Consider the following 15,044-nt stretch of genomic DNA (forward strand, 5'->3'; position numbering starts at 1 on the left):
GATTAATCTTTGCCTCTCCAAGTGGAGATTAATTCTGCCCCTCAGTAGTTTTTCCAGTAGTTGGCCACACCCTCAGCTGGCAACTCCTTCCTCTTTTGTCTTAGTTTACGAGCCTCTGATTGCATCACCACACAATCCAGAAATACTCCAGGGGGGGTCGGTTTGTAATTTCTCTGTGGCAGGATTCTCTTATCGGCTGTTCGACTATAGTAGGTATCACATCAGGTACGATCTTGCGGTACCATTTCCTGTAATGAATGAAATGCCTGCAATGGGCAAGGCTTCTACCACGCCTATCCCTACTTCCCCGGTCTTCAAATTACTGTACAGCTTAATTTTATTAAAAGAGTTTCTTTCCTTTATCAGAGAATGCTGCTGATCAGTTTATTTTGATAACCCTTCTGGACACCAAGTGTCTTCATCCAACAACATTGACTCGTGCCTGTATCTCGGAACATTTTACTATCTTTTCCCTTCTGATCCGGTCCACATGGAAATATTTTACCGACAAATTCTTTAAACATGTCCACCACCTGCTGGTCATTCTGCCCCAGTGCAAGGTGTGCACAAATGTTCCCTCTTATTGTCTGTTCCTTTACTTGAGTGTACAAATCCCACCATTTCTTCTGTTCTCCAGCCTTTAAATTCATATTTCCAGTTTGAAGTTTTGGAATGCCCACCGGTTGGCCGTTTAATCTCCAGCATAGTGTTTTGGTATGGCCCAATTTATTACAATGAAAACATCTAACGTTCTCCATCTCTCTCACCCTCCGACTGTTATATTCAGAGGTAAAACATCCTTGGAGTTTACCATCACTCCCTCTCTAGCTGACCCGTCCTCTCTTGCACCTTCCAACGTTCTCCAATTTAAAATTGGGCCGGAAGAGGGGCTTTGGTGAACCAGCCCATGGTCATCCGTAAGCTCCATGGCTCGTCTGGCAGTTTCAACTTTCCGCTCCCCAACACGAGTTCTAATCATGGTAGGTAACAAACCTTTAAATTCCTCCAACAGATTTCTCTCTCCAAAGGTTTCATAGCTTTCTCCTATTTTCAATGCTCGCATCCAAATGACTTTGACTAAATGACTTTGCTAACCCTTTCAAATAAAAGGGAAGTCTGTTCAGCATGTTGTCTTACAGCTCTAAGTTTCTGTCATTACACCTCTGGTAAGACCATAGGAGCAGAATTAGGCCACTTGGCCCATCGAGTCAGCTCCGTCAGTCAACAATATTTTTTTCATCTCGGCCTCTCTCACTCACTCAGGCTATCTCTACTCCATGTGTGCAAAGCTTACTGAGTGTGCGCTTTATGCCTCTCTCTTATATAGAACCCAGCTAAACGGAGATGACTCACACTAGTTAAGCTTCAAACAGAAGAAATAAATTTACACCTTTGCCGCTAATCAGGCTTCAGGTGATGGACAGATAACTGACACTCAGCAATTAGGGTGGGGGCAGATTCAGCAAACTAGGCCACTAAACTTTTAACTGAAAAACAAGAAAATTAAATTCACCACTTAGCTCTAATTACCACTGATCCAAATGGTACTAGCTCAGATGCACCGAATATAGCTTTCTTCAATGTCTGTCTCCAGACCTTTCCTCTAATAAGGATGCATAGACTTCACTAGCCCTACCCACAAGTTTAGCCTGTAAGTGTAGGGTTCAGCAATCTTATATGTTTAGCTATTTTCTCAAAAGCATGAAAAGATGTTTTAGTATCTACTCACATCAAATTTCTTAAAGCTAGTACATATCTGAACATCTCCCCACTAGGTTCCTGTCTAGAATTACCTTCCTTTGATGTCTGCTCTAACCTTTCAGTTGCCGCTACCTGTGCGCGAAGTTGGAAATCTCTATCTCTCTCTCTTTCCTCCCTTAGAACACATTCTTACTTGTTTCTCACTATCGTTACATTCAAAAGTCACAAATTCACTACACCCAAGGAATTAAGCCGCTTTAAGATTCCAAACACGAGCCCCCAATTTTCTGTCATGAAACACAGACATTATTTGCGAGAGTATCTCAACTTGGAACACGGGCTTGCAGGATGTATGGTTTCGTTTTGGTATGAGGAGACAAGTGAAACCCCAGTAAGATTAAACAGCCCCATCATAGTGTAACAATTACTACAGACTATTTATTAGAGACAAATACGCACAAACCAGGCTACTCTACCCGCATGCAATTTAAGATACACAAATTGTTAAATACAGTTTCTATAGAATGTACGCCTTGTTACAAAATATATCTACGATACCTGAACTCTGTAAGACTTCTTGTTCTCCAAACATCCAAACTGAATAACCAGCTATCGTTACCACACAACACAGGGATGATGCTCAAACCTAGGAGCCATCGGTTTCCTGGTCCAGCAAAGCTATTTTAAAACTGCTGTTACAAAGGTTTTTTGCACTGCCTTGGCTCTTAGACCTAGAAGCTTGTTTGCTGTAAACTTGGCCTTCAGGCTTGGTGGCTGGAAACTGACCTGTCTGCTATCTGAGACTGCGAGATGGCAACTGCCTCTCCTAGCTTTTCAGGGTCTCGGCAATACCTTTGTTGTTCTTTGCCTTCTGTGCATTAGGGTGCCTGCCCCATCAACTTACTTGACTATACATTAACATATGTATATCTCAGGAAACTTCTCAATCGTCTATAGTCGGTTCCTCCTCCATAAGCTATTCATACTTGATTATCTAAACTGTCGTTCTAAACTCGTTACTGGGAGAGATGCCTACCAATTGACGCTTACCAACGGAGGCCCTTTGAATGTTGTCTATTCCTTACTCCAGGCAGATTCATGACTTTCATTGACCCAGGGGCATTCAGGGAAGAGTGGTGCTGTTGCGCAGGTTAACTCGGTACAACCCAGGAACCATACCTAGATCACAGAGATGTACAGCAGAGGTGGCCATTTGGTCCATAATGCCTATTCTGGCTCCTTAAGAGAACAGTCGTGCTTACCCCTGCTATCTCAGTACTGTTTTGTGTCCAAAATCCTGTAAGTTCTTGAAATTGACAACTCATTCTAAAAATTATTCATGAATTAGTTCCCCTATACACTTTTTAAAAAAGAATCATTGATGGGAAGTGGACTGGGAGGATTAATATGGAAAGACAGCACACTATAAATGGTAATGATTTTGAAAGCATTTGATGAGCAGGGAAACCTTAGTTTGCATATACACAATACCTTAAAGGTGGAATAGGAAGTTGACCAGATGCATAAGAAAGATATTGGGTTATTGGTTCATAAATACAAGCATAGCATGTAAAAGCATAGATATAATGTTAGAACTTAATAAATCTCTGTGGACAATTCTGGGCACTGCATTGTAAAGAAATAAAGGCCTTGAAAAAATATATAGAGCTGGTTTACCAGGACTGGGGCTACAAAGGATTGTTCTCCTTGGAGGGGTGACCATTAGAGGTTTTGATAAAGTAGATAGAAACAAGAATCATTTACTTCATTAGGAGGGCCAATGACTAGAAAGTCATAGATTTAAAATCACTTGGAAAATATCTAGAGGGAGATGAGAAACCTTTCTTAACTCAGAATTTGGAATAAATCTGTGAACTCTGTCTGGCTCAAGCTTCAAAGTCCACAGTTGCAGATTATATTACAAAGATGAAGAACAATGTATAGGTGCCATCTGCTTCACAACTTGGCTGCGCATTAATTGGTTTAAATTAATTCATGGGATGTGGCGTGTCGCTGACTGGGTCAGCATATATTGCTCTGAACGTAGGCTGTTTCAGAGGGAATTTAAGAGTCAACCACATTGCTGTGTATCTGGAGTCACATGTAGACCACTAAGGATGGAAGATCTGTTTAGTGAACCAGATGGTTCTAAAAAAAAACAAAACAATTAATTTCATGGTCATCATTAAACTTATTAATTCCCAGACTTTTATTGAATTCAAAATTTTATCTGCCATGGTGGGATTTGAACCCATGTCCCCAGAGCATTATCCAGGGTCTCAGGATTACTAGTCCAGCAACATTACCACTATACCACCACCTCCCCTTATTAATTACTCAAACCACACTGCAGTACAATCAAAGACAGGAAAAAGTTGTCATTTTTTTCCCCAAGTTTATTCTTCTCCAGAAGGTCCAAATATGTTTGGGTTTTGACATTTATAAATAAATTTCAAAATACATCATTTTAAAAAAAACACACTGCCTCACCCTTTCATCAAGTTATAACAAGGGCATTAATATCCTGCCAATGACCTTTGATAACTACCAGCATGATTAGGTCATTTTTAAACATACAAAAATATTTCACTCTGATCTCTGCATGTAAAGTGATACAAAAACTTCTCCAACTTCAAGTCTATCGCAATATAAACAGTGTGTGAACTACAGGAGAACTTTCTCCTCCTTCAGACCACAATGGAGGCTTTTGCAAGTGTGGATTTATCCAATAGGATTGAACACATTAGTACTGATACCATACAGGAAAGAAAAGTGCACGTTAGCTGATACACCCATTACTGTTAAATCACCAGTGATAGACTTGCACCTTGTTGCTCTGGTCTATCAGCAAGATTGTCAAATTTGAACATGTTGATCTGTGAGATGCGCTGTCCAGTCGAATTATAACTGGACTGAATTCCCAACTCATTTCACCCTGTAGGGTTTTCGATCTGCTGGGGCGTGCCAATTCTGCTACACACAGATTAAACCTCCCCAGGAACAAAACCATTCCAGTATCATTTACAACTTGCACTTTTGTAGCAGCATTCAACATAAAACATACCAGAAAATCTTCAGGGAGACTGGATATTAAACAGAGTGGAGGGGAAAAGAGGTAGGCTGCCAGGAAGCCAGAGAGGTGTCAACGCAGAGAGCCTCAGGGAGGACATTGCAAAGTAGGGCAAAGCCAGGTGAAGCATCTGTTGGTGAGGGTGGAAAGGACGGAGAGGGTGATGCAAAGGGGGCCTGCCTCTCAGAAGAAAATGCAGCATTATCGAGTTGAAGTGGCAGGAAGCAATACAGCCATTTTGAGATTCAAATGAAGATAAGGATTTTGAAATTACAACTAGAGAACGGGGAAGCAACAAAGATGTGAAGGAGGGTTTGGAGATAGAGTACGAGGGTGGTAGAACTTTTAACAAGTTGTGACAGGCCAAACTGGCACATGAACTACTGATTCCTTCCAGCTTTTTCAAAGGAAACAGGTTCATTGTGGCTCACTAGAGAGATACACAGAAAGGAAACAATAGGAAATCTGTAGTAAAAGGAGCAAAAAGCTATGGACCTCCACAGCAGCTCAAACAGCTGTCAATCTCAGTCAGCACTGTGAACGAGACCCTTCAGCTGAATCCAGCATTTTTTATTAAGGGTCCCACCTAAAGGCTCAACCCACTTTCATTTTCAAGGGCCAACCTACTACCCACTTCCAGTATTCTCAGCTTTTGCTTCCTTGACACGGTGGATCAGCCAGCAAATCAAATCTGGAGGCAATTAGTGAGTGTGACAGCATGGAGTAAAGCTATTCACAGCCACGTGGCAGACACTCAATGAGGAGGTTCTTACTGAAAAACAGGATCTTCCTGACACCCTGGTTTGCGGCATGGTAGCACAGCAGTTAGCACTGTTGCTTCACAGCGCCAAGGTCCCAGGCTCAATTCCCGGCTATAGTAAACTGTAGGTGCGGAGTCTGCACGTTCTCCCAGTGTCTGCGTGTTTCCTCCGGGTGCTCTGGTTTTTCCTTCGGGTGCTCCGGTTTCCTCCCATAAGTCCTGAAAGATGTGCTTGTTAGGCGAATTGGATATTCTGAATTCTCACTCAGTATACCCGAACAGGCGCCGGAGTGTGGCGACTAGGGGCCATTCACAGTAACTTCATTGCAGTGTTAATGTAAGCCTACTTATGACAATAATAAAGATTATAATGCTCGTAATTCTATCACTTTTCCGCATTTCTTTTGTTGCTTCTTCTCCATTGGCCAAGAGGGTACAAATTTCAGCTACACCAATGTAGAGGGAGAGAGCGCAAGGTTCTTTGGGTTGAGACAATAGAATAGAAGATAGAATCCCTACAGTGCAGAAGGGGGAGGCCATTCAGCCCATCGAGTCTGCACCGACCCTCCAAAAGGGCACCTTACCTAGAACATAGAAAATAGAAGCAGGATGAGGCCATTTAGCCCTTCGAGCCTGCTCTGCCATTCATTATGATCATGGCTGATCATCAAGTTCAATACCCTGAACCCCCCTCCCCCCCACCCCGGCCAACGACTTCATATTAAGGCAGGAGAACACAATTAGTGCACCAACATGCAAGTTAGGAAGAACCTCTTTACACAAAAGGGCAAATATTTGGGCTTGCTCTTCAGTCTTCAGGGATAATCAAGTACACGCATCAGCTGGACACTTACGATGGGAGGATGACGAGGAGGATACAGGAAGGATGTGTCAATGGGCTTGTCTTTGTTTTTCTTAGATTAAAAAGTATGTCACTGAAATATGTCCAAGTCAGACTGTGAAAATAGAAACCGTTTGATCACATTTACAACATTATCCCCAAATCGTCTATTAAAAAAAAAACTATAAACCCAATAAAAACATAAATTGACTGTCAATAAAAACTGCAGTTTTTAAAACTCAAATTATGTTACTAAATTGGATTTTTTTTTTTTTTAAATACAGATGTATACCTTCCACGAATCTACCCATTTTCCTGAAAGAAACATGAACCAGCAATTTTAATGATAGCCTATTTTGGATTGACTAGCCGGCACCAAGAGCCAAGTGTTTGAGGAGCATTAGTGCCAAGCTGCAAACCTATTCTCACACAACATCCACATGTGCAATTTCTAGGAATGCTTGCTGGATAACAATCAGGATCCTGATTTTGTTTTATCTCCCTGCTCACTACCAGCGTCGTTGAGGCGAATCTCCGGAGTCCTGGCAGAGATCGGCTAACCAGAAGCAGACTAAGGATTGAACCAGTCGTCTCGCTAGTCTGCATCAAGGCTACTATGAGCGATGCAACATCTACTAAATCACCCAGAAGAATATCATCAGGAAGATCACCAAGAACCGCGGTCACACGCAAACGTAAAATTGTTCACGCAACGTTATCAGTGGTTCACACTAAAGTAGGCCCACTCTACAAAGCAACAGACTGACTAGCTACAGTAATCCAATTACAAAAGGACCAAGAATTAAGTGATGCCTCCCATATTGGTGAATTACAGGGATGGAAGTCAAAACTTTGATTTGGCAAGTTCTTCCAACGATCACCAGATTAGGAGATGGCAATCCCACAAAGTTCCTCTTGGCTGTCTTGACATAGCTTTGGACTACTAGTCCACACTATCATTTAGTGGTTAAGCAGTGCTCAGTAAGTAAACCCAAACAGCTGTCGGCTAAACTGTGCAAAAAAACGTTCTTTGACGCTTGAATATACAGGTTCGCGTTACGTCTATACTCTTCTAAATGATAAATGCTCAAATACAGGGGACAAGAATTTTCAGCCGCCCAAAGTAATTTATATGTCAGTATTTCTCAGGCTGTGCAGTGAAGCAGAACCAACACCCACCAGCACTAGTTCAGAGTTAACACCGACCAGCATTAGAAACTGCTGAGCATACATTGCTCAGAATGTCAGTTTGGGGCTAAGACCACATGGACTGGTTCACATCATTCATTAATGGCTGAGTAACGCAACAAGGCTTTCATCAGTCAGCTGTCAAAAATAGCAATTAGTGCCATTCAGCTGTTCAAGAATCCAGCACGAAAATTATCAGTGTACCCAATTAAAAAAACGGACTTAATAACTGGGCTCTGGCAAGTGGTCTTTCAGCACTAACTCACATAAAAATTCCATCAGGCGATTTCCAAATGCAGGCTCCTCTTTTTTTCAAATATATAGCACCCTGATAAAACAATTAGCTTTGCCTTTCTTGTAAATATCAGTATCGAAGGCCCATCCAGGAGCCCAAGAGGCAGGCTCAGTGGATTTTAAATGACCAGGCCTTGTTAATGTTATTATTACTGATCAAAGCAGCCACAAAGTTGGTGGGAAGCAGTAACCTGGCCATTAAAAGCGTGAGGTTGCTGCCAGTCAATTTTAACTGCACCCCTCAGCCCTTCATCCGAAGCCTGGTTTTCCCTAGGCCTTGGAGGGTTTCAGGTTCAAAATTGAGGCTCCAAAGTGTAGACGATAATACAGCCAAAGAATAAGTAAAGTCGCCATAGTTCCCAGGTGACGATAGGCTGCTTTCCCCTTTGAGGGGGGGGGATGAGAGCTGACTGGTGGTGATTTAACCGGAGGATCACCAAACCTCAGGCGAGGGGTGAGAAGGCAGGGTCTTGAAATTGAACCCGCGCTGTTGGCCTTGCTCTGCACCGTGAACCAGCTATCCTGCCAACTGAGCTAAACCACCGGTTTAGCTTTATCCAGCTAAGGAACTTCTATCACAATATACTTTTATGTACCAGCGCGGCAGAAAATCTGCTCCCTTTACACCGATTTCCCTAAAAATAGTTTCAATCTACATGTAAATATCCTAATTAATATACCAAACCTCTATTGAAAGACTTCATACACAAAAAAATTGAGTAATAAATGTTATTGATAATGCCTTTTTTGGGTAGGTGGAGAGGTGCAAAAGTACAAATTTCCCCCCATTCTTAGACTGAGAAAAGAAACCAGGTCAGTTATGAAATTAGTCACCATGATACTCTGGAGGCTGAAGAAGACAGTTCCACTGGGTGCAATCGAATCAAAATAAAACAGAGTGCCATTCTGGGTGGGATCATTCCCAGTGCTATCGAACAGCACCCGGTCTTGTTTTCGTGCCCCGGCGGGAAACACCCCGCCGAGGCCGCACTTAGCTGATTTTGCTGCACTGAGGAGCTCCGATGAGTAGAACTCCTCAGTGCAGGAAGGAATCAGGATGCGATTTTTAAATGGGGCCCCAACCTCCCGGATGCCCCCAACACTCCTACTCTCATCTGCCGGGGGGGGGGGGGGGGGGGGAAAAGAGAGCGGGACGACAGCCTCGGGCCCCCTGCACCCCATCACATACGGGCAGGGCACACCCTGGGCCTGATCCTTAGCGCAAGCAAAATGCCAGCTTAGCACCCTGTCAGTGTTCCTACCAGCCTGCCTGTGCCACCTGGCAGTGGCAGACTGGCACCCAGGTGGCATTGCCAGGTTGCCTGCCTGGCCAGAGGCTGACCAGCCAGTGGCCTCCAATCACTTGGGAGGACCCCCCCCCCCCCCCCCCCGGTACCGTTCCCCCTAGTCCCCATTTGTGGGCTCCAGTACTGAATGGTGCCCAGCAAGGTCTCCTAGGCGAGGCCGGTAGATGCTGGGTGGCATTCAATCCGATAAAGGCAGAGGTAAGAAACCTTAGGTCAAGAGCAACCTCACTATTAAAAGGAACTCGCCTTCACTTTTGGGCCTCGGTGAAGAATGCCCCACCGGGGCAACACTTAGTCCTATTTCCTGCACTGGCGAGTGGAGAACCTGTGTTCCATTGCCAGGGTGCCCAGCTGGCAAAAACTACCACAACAGAACATACTGAATTGCTTGGGAGAGACAAATTTTTGTCTGATGCCATCAAAATGGAGTGCATAACCAGCACAGGAATTTTAAATTCCATGGGCGGGATTCTCGCAGACCCACGCTGGGCCGGAGAATCCCCGCAACCGCGCCACGCCGCCCTGACGCCAGCACGCAATTCTCCTCGGAGCGGAGAATCGGTGCCATTGGCGCCGGCGCGTTTGGCGCGGCGCCGGTCACTCTACGCGGCCGGGCCGCCGATTCTCCGGGCCGGATGGGTCGAGCAGCCGCTCTAACAAGGCAGAGTCCCGCCGGCGCCGGCCACACCTGGTCGCAGGCCGCGGGAACTCTGCGCGCAGAGTCAGGGGCTGCCCGCAATCGGGGCCTGAACTCCCGTGCCATGTTGCGTCGGGGCCGGCATGTTGAGGGAGGCCACCGCGCATGCGCGGGTTGGTGCGGTGCACAGTTTACGTGGAGGCTGAAGCGGCGTGAACCACTCCAGCGCCATGCCGGCCCCCTGTAGGGGCCAGAATCGGCACTCTCAGCGGCCTGTTCACTCTGTCGTGAAAAGTGACGGCGTGGACACTCTGCCAGCAAATGGGAGAATCCTGCCCCATGCACCTGTAAAATATCTCAATTTATAAATGGCCAGATTGCAAAGCCAATGCTACCCATTTTAGTCTCCAGCTGCTAGTGTCCACTAATTGACTCATCCTCGCAACATATATCCATTCCCATTTTCCTGGTGTTAAACGTAGTAACATGTTCAGACCCAAGTGTGAAGTTCTCCAAAATCCTGGCACAGTTTAGTCAAACATATGGAAGAAAAGAGTTGCATTTACATTCTGTTCTTTCGCATCTACCCAGATATCCCAAAGTGCTTCCCATCCAACAAATTTCTTGGAAGCACAGTTACTGTTAGGTAGGAGAACGTGGAAGCCATTTTGCACATCACAAAGTCCCACAAACAGCAAGAGGTGAATTGCTAGTTTAACCTGTTTTAGCACTACTCGTTGGGGCAGGATGTAAACCAGGACATCAGGAGAATATGCTGTTCCACTGATAGCATCACTGGCTCAAGCCCTAAGGCCGAACATGATCCTACAGTCTTGCCGGTTGAGAGAGGGAGCACTGCCAGGCATGCCATTACATTCATGCAGCAAAACGGCGTAAAATGTGATTGCAGCAGTGCGATGTCAGTTAAGTGAATGTAACAGAGCAATTCTCTCAGGAAATGTTTATTTAAATTAAAAGACAGCCCCCCCCCCCCGGTCATAATTTATGGCTGGGATTTTCCGGCCCTGCTGTGGCGAATGAGGCAGGCCAGCCAAAAGTCTATTCACTGTTGGCGGGACCGGAAGATCAGATGATAGGCAGAGCTAGAAAACCCTGGTCTATGTGAGAGCAGAGGCACGGGGGGGGGGGGGTGGGGGCGTGATTTCCCGACACTCCTGCAGCGTGTTTTTCGGTGGCGGAGGTGACTCGACATTGGCTGCCAGTGGCATCGTCTGGTCCCTCCAGTGTTTTATGACGTCTTGCATAGCTCGACCCTCCTGCCACGGGGTTTGGAAAATCTTGCTCATGGACCATTCAGCCGTGGATAATTAACACATCGATGCTTTCACTGGTTAACTCCATCTTTCACCCTATCTTATATAACACACAATTTTCAGCAGCAGAGTCAAGAGGAGAAATGATGCTCATTTTTCCCCTCCTTAGACCAGAGGGGCCTGGCCAATTCTGGTACTGCCATAAACCTTCTCATCTGCAAGGTTCAATACCGTGGCACATAGATCCTTTTATCTTTACCTATCGAGTCCACAAGACATATCGAGAAAGAGAAGAGAAAGCAGGTGGAAAAGAGAGATGGTCAAATAAAATGCAAGATAATTGTGGAAATCCTGGTGGAGATGAACAGGATTTCAACTGAAATTACTAGTCAGTGATGAGGAAAATCAGATTTTAGGCAAGGCTGATGGTTACAATGATAGTTAAACTGCACCGCTTCAGGCCATAAATGAAGTCTTGATACAGATCACCCATTATTGTACTAGAAATCAGATTTTATTCTTCATTTGATATGAAATTATTAATACTGTTTGATAAAAGCGGAATTGACAGAACTATTCACACCTGGGAGGAGCTTTATAAAAGATTTAGGCCCAAACAAAGCCTTGTTCTGGATTTGTGGTTTAGCACCATTGACAGGCTCAGACTTGGGATCGCTTATCCTGGTCAAACAGCTGGGTGAAAACTTGGCATCGTTTGGAAGGACGGAGCAGATAAAAAAAGCTTGCCTCCCTTTCAATGGGAAGCAGCCTGGTCACCTGGTGACCATTAGACCGATAAATTAAAATTAATTCTCATGAAACTGTCTTTTTTGTTTTTACATAATTCAAACATTAAAAATGCAGAAAGAACACTTCAAAAGAAAACCTCCAACTCAGACAACTGAGCGAAGTTCAGCTCCAAAAATACCACTTTATAAACAAAGAGATATATTAAAATGCATTGGACGATGCACAATTTCAGCACTGATTTGAACGTGTGTAACATTCACATATATATCTGTCCAGGCAGAAGTAAACAGGTCTTGTCTATCCACTGAGCTTATGTAACTTCATGCATACTCAGAACCCCTCCCTGGAGTGCAGGTTTCACAATGTTCAAAGCGCAGGAGGGGATAGCATGAGCTGGCAACAAGGGTACACCAGAAAAACCTAATGTAATGTCACCATAGTCGATGTTGGTGAAGATTCCGACTGAGGACGGACCGAACATCCGACGTAAATCTGAAGGGAGAGGACAAAAAAAAAATCAATTTAGAGCACAACTGACATTTTCCCACCCACCATTTACAACTCCACCCTTCACACCCCTGCCCATCTCCCCCCACCCATTATTTTCTCCTCTCCATCAGATGAGGCAAACGACTGCTGGGACGCCGGTTCCACAGATGTCAGCAGTCCTTTGCCACTTCTCTCTTATTACATGAGAAAGCCTGAGCAATGGGTTCCTCCGCTAGGTCATTTGACCACAGTGGGAGGAGGCGACAGCATGGGTTACTGGTTAGTATTCGGCAGCAAGAATTCTTAAAAGACACGCAGATAGAGGTGGATGTGGTCCAGCGCAAACGCTGACATGGAATTAAAAAGCAAAATACCACCGTGCTGGAAATCTGAAATAAACACCAAAATTTCTCGAAAATACTCAGGTTAGGGATCATCTGTGGGGACAGCAATAGAGTTAATGTGAACTGTTGTCAGATAATGTATACGCCCACTAAACGATTCGAGCGAGATACACATTCTGTAATTGGGCGGGGCAAGAATTCTTCAGACCCGTTCTTGACGAGTCTTATGAATATACCCATAATTGTTAAAGTTAAAATCCACCATGTTTGGCCAGCATGAGAAATTCACAAAGCATGCCATATGTAGTAATTCATAGTCAACTTACCTTAATGCATCAAGCATAGGTAACAGGTTTAATAAAGCTGTATCCCCAGGATCACTGAACCAAGATTTTATCGGAATCGCATTATCTGTGTGGGGAGGGGAAAGCAAACACACAAGATTAACACAACTTTCCAAGGAAACGACAGAAGAAAAAGCACATCAATCTCCCCTCCATCCCTCCTGGCAGATTATTCCATATAACCAGAACTCTTCTGCTATTGGATCTAAATATGCTTCTCCCTTTTATATTTATGATCTCCAGTCCTACAAACCCAAGTTATTTTAAAATAAGCAGCCATCATTAAGTCGTACATTGAGCTGTTAATAATGAAAGAGCATCATTCGATCCATGCATTTCTGCTGTGTGCTCTCTGTTCAATATGGCTCATCACAAGGGAGCAAAACCGAATTGGTACCAACAAGGCTGAGGTAAATTAGAGGTTAACTGCAATTAGTAAGGCAGGTTTACTGTAAGTAAGTGCCTTGTACGGTTTTGGCTATATCTCAAAAAAAAATGCAGCATGAAAGGTTTGAGTTAACCAGTTTAATTGTGGACTGGTCGTAAAGATGATTCATATTCCAAGATTTACTTCCGCCGAGCAATTTAATATGTTACACACTTCAATAATAAGCTTAAGCTTCCTCGACTTCCTTCTCTATAGGCTATAGAGATTGAGATTGTTAAAATCTGTCCCTGTAGCTTGCACCTTGAAATGATTCCATTTGAGGGTTGGAAAAGCTCACCCGGCTGGAAAAATAGTTTACATTGGAGAAAACAAAAACTGAAGCTGGTGTGCAGTAAAGATTCAATTAATGAGGCAGTCAAATCACAACTGTGTCATGACAGACACCAGTGGCCAGTTTGCTTCATAAATAATTAACATTAGGACTGTTGATGTTAACTCACAATCTCCATCCTCTTGATTCTTCCAATAACGGAAACTGTTTTTTCTCTATATAATCCATCAAAATCCTTTCAAAACCCCCATTATGTCCTTTTAATATCCCCATTATATCGTCCCTCAATCTCCTATACTCAAGAGATTACAAGTCAAAACAGCAAATAGGGCGGCATGGTGTCGCGCAGATTTCAAATGTTAACTCGGTTTCTCGCTCTACAGATGCTGCCAGGCCTACTGAGCTTTTCCAGCATTTGTTATTTTAATTTCCGATTTCCAGCATTAGAGGCATCTTGCTTTTAATTTAGATTTATGCAACCAGTTCATCAGGTATCATTCTGGTGTCGGACCAGAAAATAATCACACAGAATGTAGGCACCTTGACAGAGAGTCAAACATGCTTCAGTACGAGCAGAATACACAGACTTTAAGAAGTATATATTGTTTGGGGGGGGGGGGGGGGGGGGGAATAACTACTTTTATGTAATGAATATATTCTCAGTACTCTCACCAGACTCCAACTGAAAACAGGAAAGCACATTAAAACATACAGCAAGACTTCTCCAGTGTTACATGCCCTCTTTCAATTGAAGCTTCTGGTATACAGATTCTAATTTACTGCTGGACGATTTTCAAAGTTTAGACATAATGCAAAAAGAAAAAAAATCACTTGACAAGAATGCATCTTAGCAAACTTGAGTGTACATTTCCCATTGAAATGTATCATTGCATTGAACTGAAATGCTACTAGCGGAAAGGATGTGAGGTTTCTCAAAGGGGTGCAGAGGAGATTGACCAGCACGGTTCCAAGGATGAGGGATCCGAGCAACAAGGACAGGGAGGGAAAGCTGGGATGTTCTCCCCGGAGCAAAGGAGATTTGGGGGGGGGGGGGGGGGGGGGGGGGGGTGAAGTAACAAGTGGACGAGGAAGACAGACAAAAGATGTTCCCATTAACTGATCACACAAGGAATAGACACCGATTTAAGGTTTTAGGAAGAGATAGAGTGGGAGGATGCAAGGAAACACTGCATTTAATGCAGCAAATGATAATGATCTGGAACTTGCTGCCCAGGAGGGTGGTGGAGCCGAGTCAATTAGCATTTCAAAGGAAATTGGATAGGCATTTGAGGGAAATAAACTTGCAGGGATATGGGGACAGAGAGA

The 15,044-nt window shown here is 44.0% G+C and overlaps 1 protein-coding gene across 1 annotated transcript in view; it reads right to left on the reverse strand.

Moving 5' to 3' along the window:
• Positions 1-11,564: 11,564 nt before the first annotated feature.
• LOC140392800 (CTD nuclear envelope phosphatase 1-like) overlaps positions 11,565-15,044 on the reverse strand; it is a 40,701-nt gene continuing 37,221 nt past the window's right edge. The window contains exons 7-8 of the mRNA XM_072478448.1: positions 12,982-13,066; positions 11,565-12,314 (exon numbers count right to left, since the gene is read on the reverse strand). Coding sequence (XP_072334549.1) covers positions 12,254-12,314; positions 12,982-13,066 — 146 coding nt within the window. The 3' untranslated portion in view covers positions 11,565-12,253. The remainder of the gene's footprint in view (positions 12,315-12,981; positions 13,067-15,044) is intronic.

This window comes from Scyliorhinus torazame, chromosome 16 (genome assembly GCF_047496885.1).
Source record: "Scyliorhinus torazame isolate Kashiwa2021f chromosome 16, sScyTor2.1, whole genome shotgun sequence".
Taxonomy (NCBI): domain Eukaryota; kingdom Metazoa; phylum Chordata; class Chondrichthyes; order Carcharhiniformes; family Scyliorhinidae; genus Scyliorhinus; species Scyliorhinus torazame.